Source organism: Fukomys damarensis, unplaced genomic scaffold (assembly GCF_012274545.1).
Source record: "Fukomys damarensis isolate Sample0158 unplaced genomic scaffold, DMR_v1.0_HiC HiC_scaffold_23, whole genome shotgun sequence".
Taxonomy (NCBI): domain Eukaryota; kingdom Metazoa; phylum Chordata; class Mammalia; order Rodentia; family Bathyergidae; genus Fukomys; species Fukomys damarensis.
This window is the reverse complement of record NW_022900935.1, coordinates 1,480,792-1,499,069: the sequence shown is the minus strand read 5'-3', so window position 1 is coordinate 1,499,069 and position 18,278 is coordinate 1,480,792. Positions and strand designations below refer to the sequence as shown.

General features: G+C 46.5%; 1 protein-coding gene across 1 annotated transcript in view; it reads right to left on the bottom strand.

Annotated features, from left to right (window-relative positions):
* Positions 1-44: 44 nt before the first annotated feature.
* Spen (spen family transcriptional repressor) overlaps positions 45-18,278 on the bottom strand; it is a 57,301-nt gene continuing 39,067 nt past the window's right edge. The window contains exons 5-10 of the mRNA XM_033767849.1: positions 17,680-17,831; positions 14,452-14,577; positions 13,921-14,034; positions 13,143-13,256; positions 12,040-12,140; positions 45-8,387 (exon numbers count right to left, since the gene is read on the bottom strand). Coding sequence (XP_033623740.1) covers positions 167-8,387; positions 12,040-12,140; positions 13,143-13,256; positions 13,921-14,034; positions 14,452-14,577; positions 17,680-17,831 — 8,828 coding nt within the window. The 3' untranslated portion in view covers positions 45-166. The remainder of the gene's footprint in view (positions 8,388-12,039; positions 12,141-13,142; positions 13,257-13,920; positions 14,035-14,451; positions 14,578-17,679; positions 17,832-18,278) is intronic.

The window sequence follows — 18,278 nt, the reverse complement described above, 5'->3', positions numbered from 1 at the left end:
CCCCCTTGAAATTCAGAAGAGCATTGTCGCATATTCGGGACTGACAGGCTCGCCTGTCCCTCAACCCAGTTTAAAAATTCTGTTTTACTTTTTTGGAGGGATGGAGCTCCTGACCTTGTGCTTACAAGGCAGGTGGTGGCCTCAACCCCCGGGCTGATTTCCTAACTCATTTCCGCTTCGAGGCTGTGGAGCCCCCCAAGCACATGTCCCACAGATGTCGGGGAGACGCTGGCTTCCTCACCTGGGCAGGTGTCTTGGTCCGGGAAGGCAGGCCGACCGAGGCGGCAGCAGGAAACTGAGAGGGCGCGAGCTGCGCGGGGGCATGGTAGGTGCGGATGTCGCCGTATCTGTACTCTTGGAACAGCTCCCCACTGGAGTGCACAATCTGCACCCCGTGAGTCACTACCACAGGGGGAGTCAGAGGCAGCCCCTGGAGCTGGTTGCTAGGGGTGACTGTGAGGATGCGGGCCTCGCTGTGAGGGGCCGGGGCCGGGGCCGGGGCCGGGGCCGGAGCCGGGGCCGCTTTGGCCTCGGGCGTCTTGGCAGCTTCTTTCCCAGGTTGCTGAGGGGCCTTGCCGACAGGCGGCACCTTCACCACGCCCTCTGTGGCCCTGGGCTGCTCGCTGACTGCCACGTGTGGGTGCACCATGATCCGCACATCCCGGGGCACGGTGTACGGGTGCAGCCGGTACTCAGACTGCATGACCAGCACCTCGGACTGCACCGGGGCCGCTGCCCGAGCCACCGGGAGGTGGTAGTGCACTTCTTCCTCAGCGGGGTGCTGGGAGGCCAGGGCAGGCACGCCAGCTGTGGCCGGCTGCGGGGTGCCCGCGCGCTGCGGGGCCCGCACTTCTATCTGCTGGGGCTGCAGGGGAGCCCGAGGAGAGTGCAGGGTTTCCGGCCGGATACTGTAAGTGATGCTGGGCAGGGTGGGCGTATTCATTCTCACCTCGCCCTGGGACAGATGGCCAAGGGACACGGTCTGGGTGATGCTGTGGGGCGGCATGATGACAGACTGCTCCGGGTGGATGCTGGAGATGAACTGAGGCACCGGAATCCCTGCCGCCAGCATGACCGTGGCGTTGGTGGACAGCGCTGTGGACGCGGTGCTGCTGGGGTGGCACGCCCTGGGGAACGGGGGCGGCGCAGGCCCGCCGGGCCGGGGAGAATGCGTGTCCAGCTTGGTGGCTGCCGGGTGGGAGACGGTTCGGTCCGTGGGCGTGCTGGGCCCCGAGGAGACGTGGTTCACTTCTGCGGGCAGCTTGCTGGGCAGAGCGGGAGGGTGGTGGGGCGTGAGTGTAGACCCAAGATTGGCTGGTTGAAGGACCTTGGTCTCTATTTTGAGGGTGACGGGGTCAGCAAGCTTTTTATTAGTGGTGACAATGCTCGGGGTGAGGACCAGCTGGTTGTGGACCAGTACTGGGGGTGTGTTTATGCCCTGGGTGAGAACCTTCACTGTGCCACCCTGGGTGACAGGGGTGGATACAGAGAGGTGGATGGGCTCGGGCTTCTCCAAGGACGGGCGATCGGCCTTGACAGAGGAGATCACAGGGGACGCGTTGTAAGTCTGAGCCGTCAGCACCAGGGTGGAATGGGTGGCCACGTTCGCAAAGCCTGAGGGTGCCTGAGGGCCTTTGGGTGCAGGCTGCGATGGGGTGACAGAATCGGGTTTCACCTGGGACTTGGACACTGACTGCTGAAATTCAATGTCCATCGCACTGGCTGGGGGGATCTGGCTAATCTTGGCACTGATCCGCTGTGGGCCTTCAGTCTTTTGCCCTGAGTAGCTCAGGAGCACAACCCCCTCTGAAGTGTTCACACGCAGCCCTGCGCCGGAGCCCGTGTCTGCAGGACGGTCGTCGATCACAGACATGGACCCAGGGTGGAAGCGACTGTTTTCATTACTGCTGGATCTCTGTTTGCACTTTGCTGATGGTGCAATCACCGCACCTGTCATAGCTGCTGTGCCTGCTGTGGCAGTGACACCACCGGAGGCAGCAGTCACTGCACCGGCTGCAACTGTCACCGCACCCGCAGTGGCATTCACTGCACCAGCAGCAGGGTTCACCGTGCCGGTGGCAGCGGTCACTGTGCCCACCGTGGCATTCACTGGAGTGGTGAGGACATTGACAGGCCCAGTGAGAACATTCACCGGCCCCTTCAGGACATTCACAGGCCCCGCGGGGGTGCTCACTAACCCTTTCAGTGTAGCCACCGACCCCTTCACGGGTCCTTTCAGAGCATTCACTGGAACCAGGGACACGTTCACCAGGCCAGTCAGGGCACTCACCAGGCCAGTCAGAGTCTGGGGAGCTGGTTTTGCCAGGGTTATCTTCTGTGAATTCTCCAAATCGATGCTGACAGGCATCCGGCTGATAACAGATGTAATTTTAGGAGCAATGACTGGAGCCACCTTTTCTTTCTCAGCGGCTACTGGAACCTCTGGGGCTTGCATGTCCAAAGAAGCGTTTGTCATTGGAGCTGCTTGTTTTTCCTCTACAGGAGGCTTTTTAGATTCAGCGAGAGTGGCTGGTGCCTCATGTAGGCAAGGGGCAGCACTTACAGGCTCTGCGATGGCTGTGGTGACATTTGTCGACGTGATACCTGTAGCAGATACGTATTTGGGGTCCATTAGGATCTTCCTCAGCGTACTGGAGCTGGTGTCCATGTCAGAGGCCTTGGTATCTGGGGGAAGAGCTGGGGACGGAGTGGACTGAGCCCGTGGCTCTTCCTGCCTGGTGATCCACTCTGTCACCTTAGGAGGGGGGCTCTGGTGTGGGATTCCCCCGGGAGCCAGCGGGGGTAGAAGTTTTGCAGCAGTGGGCGGGGGGTTGCCTGAGTCACTGGGCGGGGTCACTGGGTCACTCTCAATGATGGAATGCACCTTGAACCGGGCCTGAGGTTCATCATCCACCAGTGCGGGCTGGGAAGGAGAGGGGAGGTCCGGAAGCACAGATGCTTTGGTTGGGGTCTTTTCTTCAACGCTGACTTCTTGGGACAAACTCTCTGCAGACAGAGTCTTGCTCAGGTCAGGGGTACATGCCTGAGGAGGAGTGGAATGGGGCTTTTCTTCCTGCGGAGGCTCTGGGGGTTGTGTTGTCACCCCCTCATTAGCAGCAGGGCTCTTGCTTTCAGCCTGGCCAGTCTCGGAGGCATGGGTCTCTGCGGCAGCGCCGGGCACCTTCTTATTTGTATTCCTTTTGCGGCGTGATCGAGTGGTCTTCTGGCGCCCTTTGTCCTTGCGAGCAAGAGGAACTTCCACTTCCTTCGACCCTTTGGTTTCCTGTGCCAACTGGGGGGTCTCACTGTCGTTGCCTCTGGCGTCCTTGGCGTTTGCTGGGCTTCCTGAGGGGTTAGAGGTGCTGTCTGGTGGCCTAGAAGTTTCTGCAGCAGCCTCTGTCTCCAAGATGCCAGACACAGCCTCATGAGTTTCAGGCTCCATTTCTTCCTCTTGGGGTTGCAGCCCTTGTGTCTGTGAGGGCAAATCTGTGTGAGAGTCCTCGGGGAAACGGGGAGGGGCCGGGAAATTTTCTGGCTCCCCAGAAATGTCATTGATGATGGACCCAATGGCAGCGGCCAGTTCTGTTTCGCTTGCCTGGTGTGGGGGTTTGTCCTTGTCCCCTGCGGTGGGGCCCTCGGTTGCGCTGCCAGCTGCTGACTTACAGGCCGATTGGGCAGAGGTCTCGGTAAGCTTTGCAATGTTCTCCACAGCCCGCTCCAGCTCCATCTGTTGGGACAGCTGAGTGACTTCGGGGGAAACCGTGGAGGCAGACACGTCTTCCTCCTCTGGTTCCTTGTTGAGGTCCACTGGATCCGTTTTCAACTGCGATGAGGAACTACCTTCCTTCTGAGGACTCTCGCTTTTCTCAGGGGAGACTGCTACGACCCCCGCTTCCGGTTCCTCTGTCTGTGCCACAGGCCCTGCGGCCTCCCCGGGGCCAGCACCTGTGGCTGCACTTTTCAGATGTGCAGATCTGTCCACTGCTGACCTGGAGTTTCGAGACCTTCCTCGCTTTGACTTAGAGTATTTTTCAGGGGCTGTCTTTTTCTCTACCGCCTCCACTGGAGGAGTGTCGGGTACGTTTTTGTCGGTGCTGGCATCTTTTTTGTCGTGTTTCTGTTCACTTCCTGCTTCTTCTTTATCGGCTTTGGACTTGGTGTTTTCTTTCGTGTTCACTTGGGGACTCACATCAGTGGGAGCCTCAGCACGTTCAGCATCAACTTTTGGTTCATTTTTCCCCCTTTTCCCTTGGGGGCCGCCAGTGGCTGCTGATTTTTGAGACCGCGGGGACCGCCATCCCTCAGCTGGCTTGAGTGTCTCTGTCGGTTCTTTGGCCTCATTCTCCTCCTCCTCCTCAGCGCGACGGCGTGTTTTCGGAGGCCTTCCCCTCCGCGGAGTAGTGGGAACCACTGCCACTTCCTGAAGCTCTCGCTCCAGTCTCTTTCTGGTCACTCGCGGCTGCTCTACAGGCTCTTTGGCGGGAGAGCGGTTTTCATGGTCGCTCATGGTTGCGTAAACACTCCTCACGTTGCGGCGCCTTGTTCGGCTGAGAGGCAAGCTTGGCTCAGGGTGCTCAGGGTCGCCCACAGAGTGCTTGGATGCAGTCCGTGTAACCTTCTCTGCTTCCATCTTCAATTCTAAAAGCTTCTGTGCCTCTCCCCGAGGGGAACTGGCCCTCTTCAGTTTTTCCCGGTCTATCCGCTCACTCTTCCTAGTGACAGGCTTCTCCACGATACTTGCCGCAGCCGCCTGAATGGGGGTCTTGGAACGCTTACTTTTGTTTGGTTTCTTATCTTTCGCAGCAACGGGAGGATCAACGTCAACATTTTCAGAAGCTTGAGGCTGAACCTCAGGAACAATTTCAGCTTTCGGGTTCGGATTAGGCTCAACATTTGCGGTCGCATCTGCCTTTTCTGTTTTTGGCTCTTCAGCTTCCTCCGGCTTCTGAGTTGGTTTTGAAGGTGGCTGGGTACCGTCAGGCTCTGGATCTACTCTGCTCTCTACCGGGGAGGACGAGGCCCCCGGAGTTGGAGGCTTAGCATCCAGGTAAGGCAGTCGATCAGTGGACGAGCTTTCTTCGACCGTGGAAGGCGTCACGGCAGCATCTTTACTGGTGTCCACTCCTGGGAGCAAGTCTACCTGTTCGGGTTGTTCGGCACAGACGGGGGCCGGTTCTGATCCTGGTTTTGCTTCTTCTGAGACAGAGGCTGCCTCCACAGTCTTCTCCTCTGTCATCAAAGGTGCCTCTACTGTCTTTTCACTGGCTGTCTTTTCTGGTACTGGTGACAATGATTCTGGAGTCACAGCCGCGACACTGGGAGGCCCGACTGAAGACGGAGTTCTCAGTTCTGACTCTTTATTCTCAGAAGCAGTCTCTGGAGTCTTGGGATGGTTCTCTGTGTCTTCCTGCTTCTCAACCTCTTTGGGTTTTTGGTCTTTTTCTTTTTCTTTCTGCTGCATTCGGGTGAGCTCCATAAATCTGCTATGGAATAGGACCACGGGCTCTTGAACGGACTCGCTTGTGCTGTTAACTCCGTCTGAGGTCTGCCTCCCGTACAACCGACCAGGTGTGAAATCAGACTCTTCATCTTTCCTCTCCAGATGCTGCAGTCGCTTGGAATCTTGTTCAAAGATTGAGCTGTGTAAAAAACGGGAGGCAAATAATTCTTGCCTTTCCTGCTCTTCTTCTTTGTGACTGTCTTTTTTATCATCCATTTTTCCTTCTGAATCAGTCCTGATTTTCTTTTTTTTCATGTACCAGGATGGAATAGGTCTTGGAGCTGAGTCAACCTTTTCTTTATCTTTGTTGTTTCGAAAATTAGCAAACCGGGAGTCCCAGTCAAGAAAAGACCAATTTTCTTCTCGGGATGAAGAAAGGGATTTAGCTCTTTCAAGCAGCGCTTTAGTGTCTGGTGTGATTGTCTTATCCAGTGCAAAAGAATAAAACTTATTCCTCTCTAAAGAAGTAGACAGTCTTTCATCTCGCTCACGTAGTTTGTCTTCTCTGTCCCTCAATAAAAAAGACAACCGAGAGCTTTCATATAGAGCAGAAGCTCTGGGTGAGTGGGATTTGTGCTCGCCATCTTCATCAGAATCTGAAGGCACCTCGCCGGGCTCCAAATCCCGTACGGACCTTTTTCGCAGACTGTCTCTCTTAATTATGCTGTTTGGGAAACTGACATCAAATCTGCTGGCGTCCTGCTTCATTTGAGAGTCCCAGCGATTTAGTTCATCCTCAGGATTCAAGACAGATAGCTTTATTTTGGCCATGTCTGCCATCTGTTCTCTCCTACTAGAATCATAAGGGTTAAATTTTAAGGACTCTTCCCTCACTGTCATACTGGAATAGGGGAGATTTTTTTCATCTACTTTAGGAGAACCTTTCACTGACATCAGCCTTGGGGAGCTCAAAGGATCATCATCCTCATGGAAGGAACCATGGCGAATACTGGGAGAACAGCTAGTCCTTTCAGAATCTTCACTGATTTGGCGTGAACTTCTGTAATTCCTCTCTCTCTTGGTGCAGATATCAAAGTCAACATGATCCATCCTCTTCTTTTTGCTGGGAGGCGAGTCATCAGTGACATCCTGTGGAGGTTTGCCTACCTCGTGAACGAGGCTGCGCCTTTCGTATTCATCTACATCTTTTTTTGGACTGCCAAACTTCTCAGACTTGGCTATTTCCATCTCCATCTGCTGTTTTCTACGACTCTGCTCCATTTGTTTTCGGTAACTCTGTGTGTGATCAATGTCAATGCCAATTTTCTCTTCAGTATTTACCGCATGAAGTTTCTCCTGGCCTGGTTTATGTTCAGGTGTTTCATCACGAAGACTGCAATAGTTTTTCCTGACATCGTCTCTCTCTTGTCCTTGATCATCTAAGAGCTGCAGCTGTTTGAGCTGGGGTTTTGAGGGGATAGGTTTTTTCAATTGGATTTCTTGATTTTCTGCAGATTCAACTCCTGGCTCTCCCAATCTTGCCTGTAGCTCTGAGCTGGGCCTCAAGCCAGACCCAGCAGAAATACCGACAAGCTCCTGACAGTCTTTGGGACTGGGAACAGTATTAAGTCTGTCCACTTTGATTTTTTTAGTTTCTCTTTTAAGAATTTCTTTTCTCACAGGCTTTCTTTCAGACTCTCCTTCCCTTAGCAGAACAACATCTCGAGATGACACATCAGGCTGCTTTTTCAAAAGTACCCGAGCATCTTCCATCTCGGGACTACTTTTCTTGATTTCTGGTTTTTGCCTTTCTACTTTTAAATTAGAATCTGCAAATCGTCTTTTCCTGGCTTCCAGCTTCTCCAGATCCACAGCACTCAACCCGTCAGCAGTCTGCTCTGGCTTGAGGTGTTTCCTGGGTTTAGGCCTGACCTCTTTATCTACTACTTCAGTGTGGCTTGCAAGCGGCTTTTCCTTCAGCAGTCTCACTCGAGCCGATTCCAGTTTAGACAGATCCAATTTTGCAGGCTCAGCCTGAGAGACCTGCAGTTTCTGATCCAGGGCAGAAGACTTGCTGGTATCATTATCAAGTCTGGCTTTCAGCTTCTCCAATGGAGTATGGTCAATGACCTTTCCCTCCTTTTCTTTTACTCGAGTCAAAACTACACAAGGCATGAGTTCCAAGCGATTTTTTCCTATTCCTTCTTTGTCGGCTTTCTCTCTGCTCAGTTTATTACAACTTCTTGATTTTTCAGGGCTCTGCTCTCGCTCATTTTCTTGGTCTGTCTCTGAAGACTGAGAACTAGGGGAATGCGTTTTTCCTTTTCGCTTCTGCTTGTCAGTTTTGTCTTTTTCCACTTTTTCCTTCCGTATTAAGCGTCTCTCTCTCTCCACTCTCTCAAGATCAAAAGTCCGTTCTTTATCTGCCTTTTCATTTTTTGCATAGCGCTCCAAGCGAGCCTTGTCCAGTTTCTCGTACCGTGGAGGGGAGAGTGAGCTGCAGCTGCCACTGCGGTCTGAGGAACGGCTATAGAGCCTCCTCTCAGAGTCACTGGCCAGTCTGTCGGCCTGTGAAGGTGATGCGCCAGGACTCTGTGGGCGGCGCAAGTGCGCGGGGCTCTGGCTCCGCTCAAGGGGCCGCCTCTCATGGTCTCTGTCCCGGTCGGACTCAAGTCTGTCACGCTCTCGCTCCCGCTCCCTCTGTCTGTAGCTGTACTCCCGAATGTCGTGCTCATAAGGGTCACCCCTGTAATCTCTGTACTCCCGAGGGTCATCGTAATAGCGTGACTCATAGTAGTCCCCTTGGTACGTTTCCCATTCCGAGTAGAATTCTCTCCCCCGAGGAGGATAGTCCCTCCTGGAGTCCTCAGGATATGTGCCTGGCGTGCGAACGTTCTCATAATAAGGGCGGTCTTGGTTATAGTCATAGGATCCCCTCCGCTCCTCTCTGCCAAAAACAAAAACAGACTACTTTAATGCCGCTGTCTCCTCATCACTTATATAATGAATTATAGCCCCATTCTAAAAATCCTTAGCATTATTTCATAATTTGTTAAACTATAGCGGCTTCCAACACAGCAGCCTACTAGCCAGCCACACTTCGCTTTGAGCACTTGACACCTAACTAATATAAATTGAGATGTACTACATTTTGAAGACTTAGTTTAAAAAAAAGCAAAAATGGTATTTAAGATAAAACCCTTATTTCATATCCTATTTCATCATTATACAATGTATACATGTCAAATTGTCACTGTATTCTAATAAAAATGTACAAGTATGTGTCGATTTTAAAGAGAATTAGCATGTTTAAAACCTCACCAACATTGTATGTTGAAATAATATTTTAGATATATTGTTTTTTTTTTCAATGTGGCTACTAGAAAATTTATAGCAATGTACATTAGGTTCCATTGGGCGGCAGTGGTTCAGCCCTTTTAAAATTTTTAATTAACTCAGGTATCCCAACATAGCAGACACTTGTTATTAAGTACTATTCACACCCCGCATTTCTATGTTTTTCATAATTTATTTATTTTTTTTTTTGGTACCAGGGATGGAACTCAGGACCTTGTACTTGCCAGGCAGGCTCGGCACCACTGAGCTAAATCCCCAGCTCACAATTACTTTTTTGTTTTTTTTTTTTTTTTGGTACCGGGGATTGAACTCGGGTCTTTGCGCTCGCAAGGCAGGCCACCGAACTACTGAGCTAAATCCCTGGCTCACAATTACTTTTTTAACACAGAATGTGCTGGCCAGGCATGGTGCATAGGTCTACAATCTCAGCTACTTGGGAGGCTGGGCAAGACTGCAAGTTGGAGGACAGTCAATGAAACTTTGCAAGACCCTTTCTCAAAATTTAAAAAAGGGCTGGGGATACAGGTCAGGGATACAGTGCTTGCCTAGCAGGCACAAGGCCCTGAGTTTAAATCCCCAATACAGAGAAGGAAAAAAAAAAGATAGCCTTACACCCCAGGTCTAGGTATGGTGGTAATGCCTCTAATCTCTCAAGGCTGAGGCAGAAGGGTCACAATGAGTTCGAGACCAGCTTGGGTTACACATAGTAAGAGTTCAAGACCACCCTGGGCTACATAGCAAGACCCTGTCGCAAAAAAGAAAAACAAAAAATGTTTTTCCATTCACGCGTCAGCAATTCACAGGGATGACTTCACTTTGTGGAAAATACAAAGATCCTCAAGTTCTACTGCAAAGAATGCATTCCACAGGAACTGCTATGTGGGTCCCCATGGGGCAGACCAGGTCACAGGGAAGCCATATACCTTCCTCCTCCATTAGGAAATAAGACAGGGATAAATAACCATAGGAAAAAGACAAAGACGAGAACCAGAGCCAGATTGTCACTAAGACGGATGCCTGGCCTAAAATGAGTTTTAAGCAATAATGTATAAAAATGAATGCCAATACCACATCACCCAACTTTCACAACACTGCTCTTTTTAAAATATTTAACAGGGCTGGGGATGCAGCTCAGTGGTGTTGCACGTGCCTGGCAAGAGCAAGGTCCTGAGTGTGATCCCTGCTACCACACAACAAACAAAAAAACATGCACGTGGGATCTTAACATCTTATGTGCAACTAACCAGGCCACACTTTCTACTCACTCGAGGCTGGAATCCCTTCAAGAATTCTTTTAAGCACTTAATACATTACAATGACTTCAAGCTGCTACTTAGGGAGCCTGGGATGGAGCACTTGCTCTCCTCTCCCCCAAGAATGCAAGCACTCTTGGGCCTGTGCATGCTCACTCATACACAAAACCCAAAAACAGAACAGCATACCAAGACCAACTTTCCAGCCAGAGGACAGCTGACCTTCACTCTCACGATGTGGAATCTGATCTAATAGTAAGAAATTACCAATACCTTAGACATTCAAGCTTTTAGGAATCTGGAAGTGGAGATCATTTTTAAACTTAAAAGCTCCACATTCAATGACTACTGCACCATATTCCACTAGGAAATGACTCAGAGATACTTTCTGTGCTCTCAACAAAAAATGAACTGGAATGAAGAGACAGCAGAAATGCTTTCAACAGATTTCTGGCAGCAGGATCAGGACGGGCTCATCTCGTCACAGAGCCTCCTCTTCATTCTTGACCGTGAGGCTGGAAAGACATTTCGCACACAAAGCCATCTAACCTCTAACACATCTATACCAGGTGGAAATTTAATAGCAGAGGTAATGTCCTGGCAATGGCTTTATCACATGGACACTAGTTTCCATTTTCAAATGTCATCAGCTATGGGGGAACCTAGTACCGTAGCAGTTTTCGAGGATGTTTTTCCCTTGGTATTGGAGACTGAACTCAGAGCCTTCAAACTGAGCTGTATACCCAGTGGTTTTTTATTTTGAGACAGGATCTAAGTTGCCCCGGTTGGGGTCCAACATACAATCCTCCTGCCTCAGCTTCCCAGAGGGCTGGAATTACAGGTGTGTGCCACCTTCAGTAGAATAACTATCAAATATGATATTACCATCCTCCTGCCTCAGCTCCCCAGAGTATTAGAATTAAAGGTGTTGTGCCACCACTGGGAGAGTAACTATCAAATATGATATCACCAAGACTGAAAATATTCACATGGGGAAACCAGGTTTACCTTTCACATTGCCAAAATCACCAGTTTCTATATGCTCTGGCTTAATGAGTTATACCAGACCAGGTAATGAGGACTGCGGCCTAACTGACCTTCTCTGTGAGTACCGAGGAGAAACAACAGGCTGTGTGCCTCCTGCGCCTGTGTGTAGGCACGCCAGCACATCGCAAGTCCTACAGAAGAGTCTACACAGCTGAGATCAGGTTGTTCACTTGGGTACATGCTACAGACAAGAGGAAGTAGGTATGATTGCTTGTTCCTGAATCTCTGTGAATAAAGGTGAGGTGAGCCAAATGCTCAGGGCTCCTGTTCATTAGAGGCAGAGAGCCCCCTGGCCCCAGTTCCAAATTAACTCTGTGTCTTTTTGTCTTTCGTCCTCTGGCTGGGGGTAAATTTATAGGCTGGGATCCTACACTGAGTCACAAAATATTTAAGAGATGCAAAAAAAAAAAAAAAGTTTTTTTTTTTTGGTACTGGGGATTGAACTCAGGTCCTTGCGTTTGCAAGGCAGGCCACCGAACTGCTGAGCTAAATCCCCGGCCCCCAAAAAAGTTTTGATACTCTTGAAAGTCTGCTTATTACTTGTTTTGGGTTTGTGTGTGTATGTTTTTTTTTTTTTTTTTTGCTTTGTTTTTGTAAAAGTATGAGTTCATGTAATAAAAACCTGATGTTTTCATTACTAAATATGTAAGACATTAACAGTTCATACACTCTAGTGTAACATACATAAAATTATAAGATGGCAAAATAGTAACTCTTTGAAGGTGAGGCAGCATTCAGTGAGAAATGTAGATAGGCTAGCCCAATTCCCCGTGAGGCACATGAAAACTGGATTTACAAAAATAACCCTGTATTTCTACATGACATGCTAAAGGTTTTTGGGAGGTCAGAACATGAGTAAGGAGTGAAAAAATTTAATCCCATCTAAACTCTATGCATTATGTATTAAAATTCAAATTACACTGCTAGGTTTAAAATACATACCTTCTTTCCAGTAACATTTCATAAAAGTCTCTGACATCCTGACCAGATTTCTCCATACAGTGATAAAATGCCAGCTGACTGTCCCGATTTGCAAAATCCACCTTAAAAAATAAAGTTTGATAACAAGTTTCAGATTTAAATCACAGAAAATGTTATCCAATCTGAAAATTCTTCACAATTCAGGAAAATTATCAGGCATGACCAGTCTATCCGAAGTGAAGTAGTCCTCATAAAGTGAAACTCTTATCTTACTAATCTAAAATCTTCCTTTTTTTTTTTTTTGAGACAAATCTCACTATGTACTTCAGGCTGGTTTTGAACTCTCAGCGGATCCTCCCACCTCAGCTTCCCAAGTGCTGGGATTACAAGTGTGTGCCCCACACCTGGCCAATTTTATACCAACCTTGACAAATGATTCAGGGTTCCAGAAGGAGGAGAAAAAGTAAAATGGAAAATTGAAACAAATCACTATTAGGATGCTAGATTGGTCATTAAATAATCAGATGAATTAAGTCTAGCACAATCTGATGTACATAAATTTGCTCAAACAACAGCTGCAACATAAAATAACATGGAAGAGTATTTTAATTCACTCATGGGTGGGCCTCAGAGTCACTAAAGCAAATGATAACTAATAGATGGCAATACCTCCATCATTTCAATGTAACCATCTGTTATTACGTGCACAGTTCCCTCAAATAACATAGTAGTTCAAACAAGTAACAACGGACAAAAGTAAAGTGCTTGCATTGGCTCCCCGCTCTTTAGGAGAGAAGAAAAGAGGAAGGCAAGATCCTCCACGAAGCTGCACCTTGCACTGTGGGCAGAGACACGTCTGTCACAGCCGTGAGTGGGCTTGCACGGAGTGTGCACCCATGGAGCCAGAGTGATTTTTAGGGAAGGATCTGTGCTTCCTGGCTTACAAGGCCTGCGCTCACTGGTAGCCGAGCAGAAAACTCCTGACAGTCTCCCCAAAACTGAGGCACATAAACCATGTTCAGTAAAGCACTCCTCCCGCTGTCAATTTACAAATGCCAGTTATTTGTGAATTGAGATTTGAACACAATTTTGCTGCGATTCTGTTTAAAAGTCATTCTGCATACCTTGATTTTATTGCCACCAATTTTCCTCCCCTTGGTCTCTTTTACAGCCGCTTGTGCGTATTCAATCTCGTTGTAGAGAACCAGGGCCATGCCTTTTACACGGTCGAACACCACCTGTAAAAACAACCAAGTAAAACCTAGTAAGAACCTCATCCACTGGACTTAAGTTTCAGCAGTCACAAAATCCTAAGCCCAAAGAACATGACCAAGAAAAAGTACTATACATCTTTTTTTCTGGAAAAAGTTATAGGCTTTTCTTAATGAGGCACATTATAGTAAACACAATAAAATAGATGGGAACTGTTTGGAATCACAGATATATGGCTTGAGATATATTATGCCTTTATTTTGTTTTTCACTTTGCTTTTAATGTTCTGTTTTTGGTTTGGTTTGGTTTTTGAAACAACATCTTGCTGTACAGTTTAGGCTGGCCTTGAGCTCACTATGTGGCCAAGGCTGGACTCGAACTTGTGGTGATCTTCCTGCCTCTCAGGTAGTGAGATTACAGATGTGCGCCACCATACCCAACTGTATTTTATTTAATTCTAGGGCTATTTCAAACTTTTTCAAAAATCTCAGCTGGTTCAAATAGTATTTTTTTCAAAATATTCTCAACACAAACTAACAGATATTATGCCCTTATAGACCAAATGTTAACAAAGAAATTAATGTGTAGCTTATTAAAGAAAAGGAAAAGGCAGCACTAGTAACAAAAAGACAAAATAGCAAGGAAAGAAAGTCAGAAACAAGTCTGAACCATGCCCAAAGCCCCACCTACCTTTATCACAGGACCGTATCTGCAGAAATGTCGTGTTAAATACTGGTCCGACACATTTGAAGACAGCCCATCCAACCATACACAGTTTGTTGGCATGCTCTTTCCAAAACCCAACTGAGAACAAAAGGTGAAATTTCTGTTAGTGAAGTTCACAGTCACTACTCAATTAAACAATTCTCAGAAAATTGCTCTTCTGTAGGAATCTTATCAAACTGGTTTTTTTTGAGTGTCAGCAGTGGAACCCAGAGCCCCGAGATGTTAAATACGTGCTCTACCACTGAGTTACCCCCGTAAATCAACAACTTAAGTGGAAACTATGTGGTTAAAATTAAACAGAAATTTACAAAAAAGGCAACCCTGTCTGGCTAACCAAATATGAGTTCAAATTACACTAAGCTAAGAGGTGGATACAAAGCAAACTGTATCACTTTTACAGTAATTTAACTGTCCTGCAATCTTAAGTAATCAGACATGCCATTACAAACTCCAAATCTTCAATAATAGCACAATATTCTGTGAAAATTCATTTACCTTGAGGCGATTATTTCCAAGGTATTCCCCATCCATCTTCTTAATAGCTTTACAAACACTGGCAATATCACAGTATTGCAAGAATGCATACTGAGGAACTCCATTTACTTTCTTAATATCAATGTCCTGAAAAAGCCAAAAATGCTACTTAGTAATACTCCAACAAGAAAATAAAACAGAATTAGCCAAGTCCACAGAGTTTCTTTTTTAAAAAATTCCCAGGGGGGCGGGGATTTAACTCAGTGATGCCACCACCTGCTTTGCAAGAGCAAGTCCTGAGAGTTCAATCCCCAGTACCCAAAAAAATAAAGGAAGGAAGGAAAGAAGAAAGGAGTGATCTATAGCACATATTCTTCAAAGTAATGGTAAAGAGCAACTAATTTTCACTGTCACATAGCACATAAAAACCTCGGATAAGCCTGGCTTGGTGGTGCATACCTGTCACCCCACACTCTGGGAGGCCGAAAAGGAGGACGGCAAGTTTGAGCCCAGCTCGGGCAACCTAGTGACTGAGACCTCATCTCAATACAAAACAAAGGGCTGAGGACACAGTTCAGTGTGAAGGCCATGAGTTCGATTCCAAGTATTACAAAACAAAAATCAGGGTAATTTCATATAATAGAAATGATCTCCAAAGAATACTGGTGAACAAATTCACTAACTAGGTTCTTCTAGCTGTTGTATCTGTTGTATAACCTGTTATCAATAAGCAGCAGATCATTTTTCAAAAGATTGTGTCATTTAAAATAATAAAACTCAAGGCCAGACATGGTGGCATATGGTTCTAGTCCCAGGGCTCCAGAGGCTGGCAGGAGATCACTTAAATCCGCAAATTTGGGCACAGCCTGGATAGCAAAAGCAAGACTTTGTCAAATGAATGAAAGAGGATGGGGAGCAAAAAAGAGACAGACGGGAGGAGGTAGGGAGGGAGGGAGAAGGAAGCGAAGGATGAAGGCAGGGAAGGGGCAAGGCAGAGGGAAGAGAGGCGTTTGTCAGCAATGCCAGCACGGGGAGATTACGGCTTTCAGACAACACAGGAACGGCCCTAGCAACACAATAACCGTGCTCTTTCAGCAACACTGACGACGACTACATTCATGCGCCCAACTATACCTTTTTTTACACCGCTCCAAAATTTAAAGTAGCATCTATATTCAAATAAAAGGATGTTTCAAAGTTCTATCAATTTTCAGCCTTGTGAATGCAAAACTACAAATTAAAATAATATGTATATAAAATTCTAAAGAGAAGCTGGAGTCCAGATAGATACATGAGCTCCGTCTCACTTGCATAGGTAGGCAGTAGAGCTTGAATCAGGACACACCACTCTCATAAAATCAAAAGAATTTAAGGACCAGGGACGTAGCTCAGTGGTGACACCCCTGCCTAGCAAGCGCAAGGACCCGAGTTCAATTTCCAGTACTGAAAAAAACAAAACAATCGAAAGGCTTTGAAAAATACAAAATAACAGGAAAAGATGAATGCTTTGCTGGCACTGTTCTCTAAATATATAGCTTTTCTGTTTTCTCCTTTTCTACCAACCAAATATATCTCAAGCTCCCAATCATGCTTTATTTACAAGATTAAATTATGCTAAATTATGTCATTAAAAACAGAAGCAAACAAGAAGTGATCTTTTGCTTAGAGCAACGGTGTACACAGCAGGTGTCGTGGTGCACACGTTTGCCGTCCCAGCAGTAGAGCAGATCAAAGCAGGTGAATTCCAAGCTCAAAGCCCGGTCTTGGCAACTTAAACGACAAATGCAAGACTCCATCCCAAAACATAAAAATAAAAAAGGGCTGGGAATGTAGCTCAGTTCACAGGCCTTAGGTTCTATTTGAAGTAACACCTCATCCCTTGCAAAGTATATAAATAACAACAGATAGAAGGGCAGGTGCGTGAATACACACACACACACCCTGAGAGACTAGTAACATCTGTTCTTACCATAAACACTTTTACTCTCCAGAGTCCAAATATATCAGAGCAGTTTCTTCACTGTTACTAATAATGAAGAGACTTGCAAAAAGTTTTGGGGGGAGGAGTACCAGGGATCGAACTCGGGTTCTTGTGCTTGAGAGGCAGGCAGCAGAAGCACTGAGCTAACTAAATCCCAAGCCCCAATTTCCTTATTTTTTTCAAACACAGAAGGGAACAGTATATCCCAAGAGTATAAAGCAATGACCAAACTTTTACTATAAATTAAATCAAGTGTTAAGTCACAGGAAACAGAAAAGTCCTTGTATCCCTAAGAATGACTTACATAACATAAAAAGTGATTTTAATTATAATTTTATTTATTTGGGTTATTTGGGGGGAAGGCCTCGCTATGTAGCCCAGGCTGACCTTGAACTTGAGGTGTGGGATTATAGGCATGTACCACCATGGCTGGCTAATTTTAATTAAAACTTTAAATATAAACTTCTAACACACGATATCCACATTCTAATAATCCCCAAGATACCTGATGTGCATTTGTGATCACCTAATAACCACATACTAATCTGTGGCTCTTTTTCACAAATGTTTTCTTTTAACCCACAGGACTACAGATGGTATAAAACAGAACTCAATCAGCTAGGTGTGGTGGTACACTCCTGTAATCCTAGCACTTGGGAGGCTGAGGCAGGACTGCTGCAAGTTTGAGAGCTCAGCCTGGGCTACACAGTGAGTTTAAGGCCAGCCTGAACTACACAGCAAGACTGTCTCCAAGAAAGAACCCAATGGCCAAAGAAAAGATAAAAAGAATGAATGAGAAAAAATAAGTAGTATTCTACAGGCTTCTACATGAACAGTACCCGATGGGCTTCTCTGGATCATCCTTTTGATCTCAGGACAAGATCCCCTACATTGCCTGGCTGGTCTCAAACTACTGGGCTCAAGCAATCTTCTCCCCTCACTCGGCTTCCCAGGTAGCTATGACTACAGGTACGGGCCACTGCACCCAGCTTGGATCATCCTTTTTTTTTTTTTTTTTTTTTTTTTTTTTTTGGTACTGGGCTCGAACTCAGGTCCTTGAGCTTGCAAGGCAGATGGAGGAACCACTGAGCTAAATCCCTGGCCCCTTGGGTCATCTTTTAACAGGAGTTAAAAATGCATAGAGCAAATGAGAAAATATATTCAAGACAGCATTAGATGATATCATCTCCTTGTCAAACATAATCTGTACTGTACTTTATGCTTTAGGACAGAGACCGAATATTGCTTTTATTACCAAAGCAACATACCACAATCTCTCCAAAGCGCTGGAAGGTGTTGCGAAGGTCATGGTAAGTGGTGGTCTTTTCAAGGTTGCCAATGAAGAGAGTTCTTGTTGCTTTGGGATGAAACTCATCTATCCTTTCATCCAAGGGACGGAATTCATTTTCACTTTCCGTTTCTGTAAGGAGCACAGGGGCAAAATAAAACTGAGAACAGATCTTTAATGTATATTTATATGTATCTGGGAAAAGCTACACTTAGATAACTCAAAAATAATGGACTTGAATGCTAACTAACTGAAAAACTGTAAACATCTTCAAAATAGCTGCCCCCTGTTAACACCAAAGCAGAATAGAAATGCAGAGCCTAACAAAGATGAACACTTTCGTTACATCTTCAACATAGAAAATGAAATAACACTGAATGAAATTTCAATCTAAACAAATTTGTTTTCAAAGTAATCACTGGCACACAAATAAATTTTAGAACTCCAGCAAAAATTGTAAAGCTGGCTCTCAATGTGAAATATAAAGCTACAACTCAAAGCATATTTTTAAAACCTCAACTGAAAATAGTCTAGCTTCATTAATTTACTTTTCTTTCTTTCTTTTTTTTTTTTTTTTTT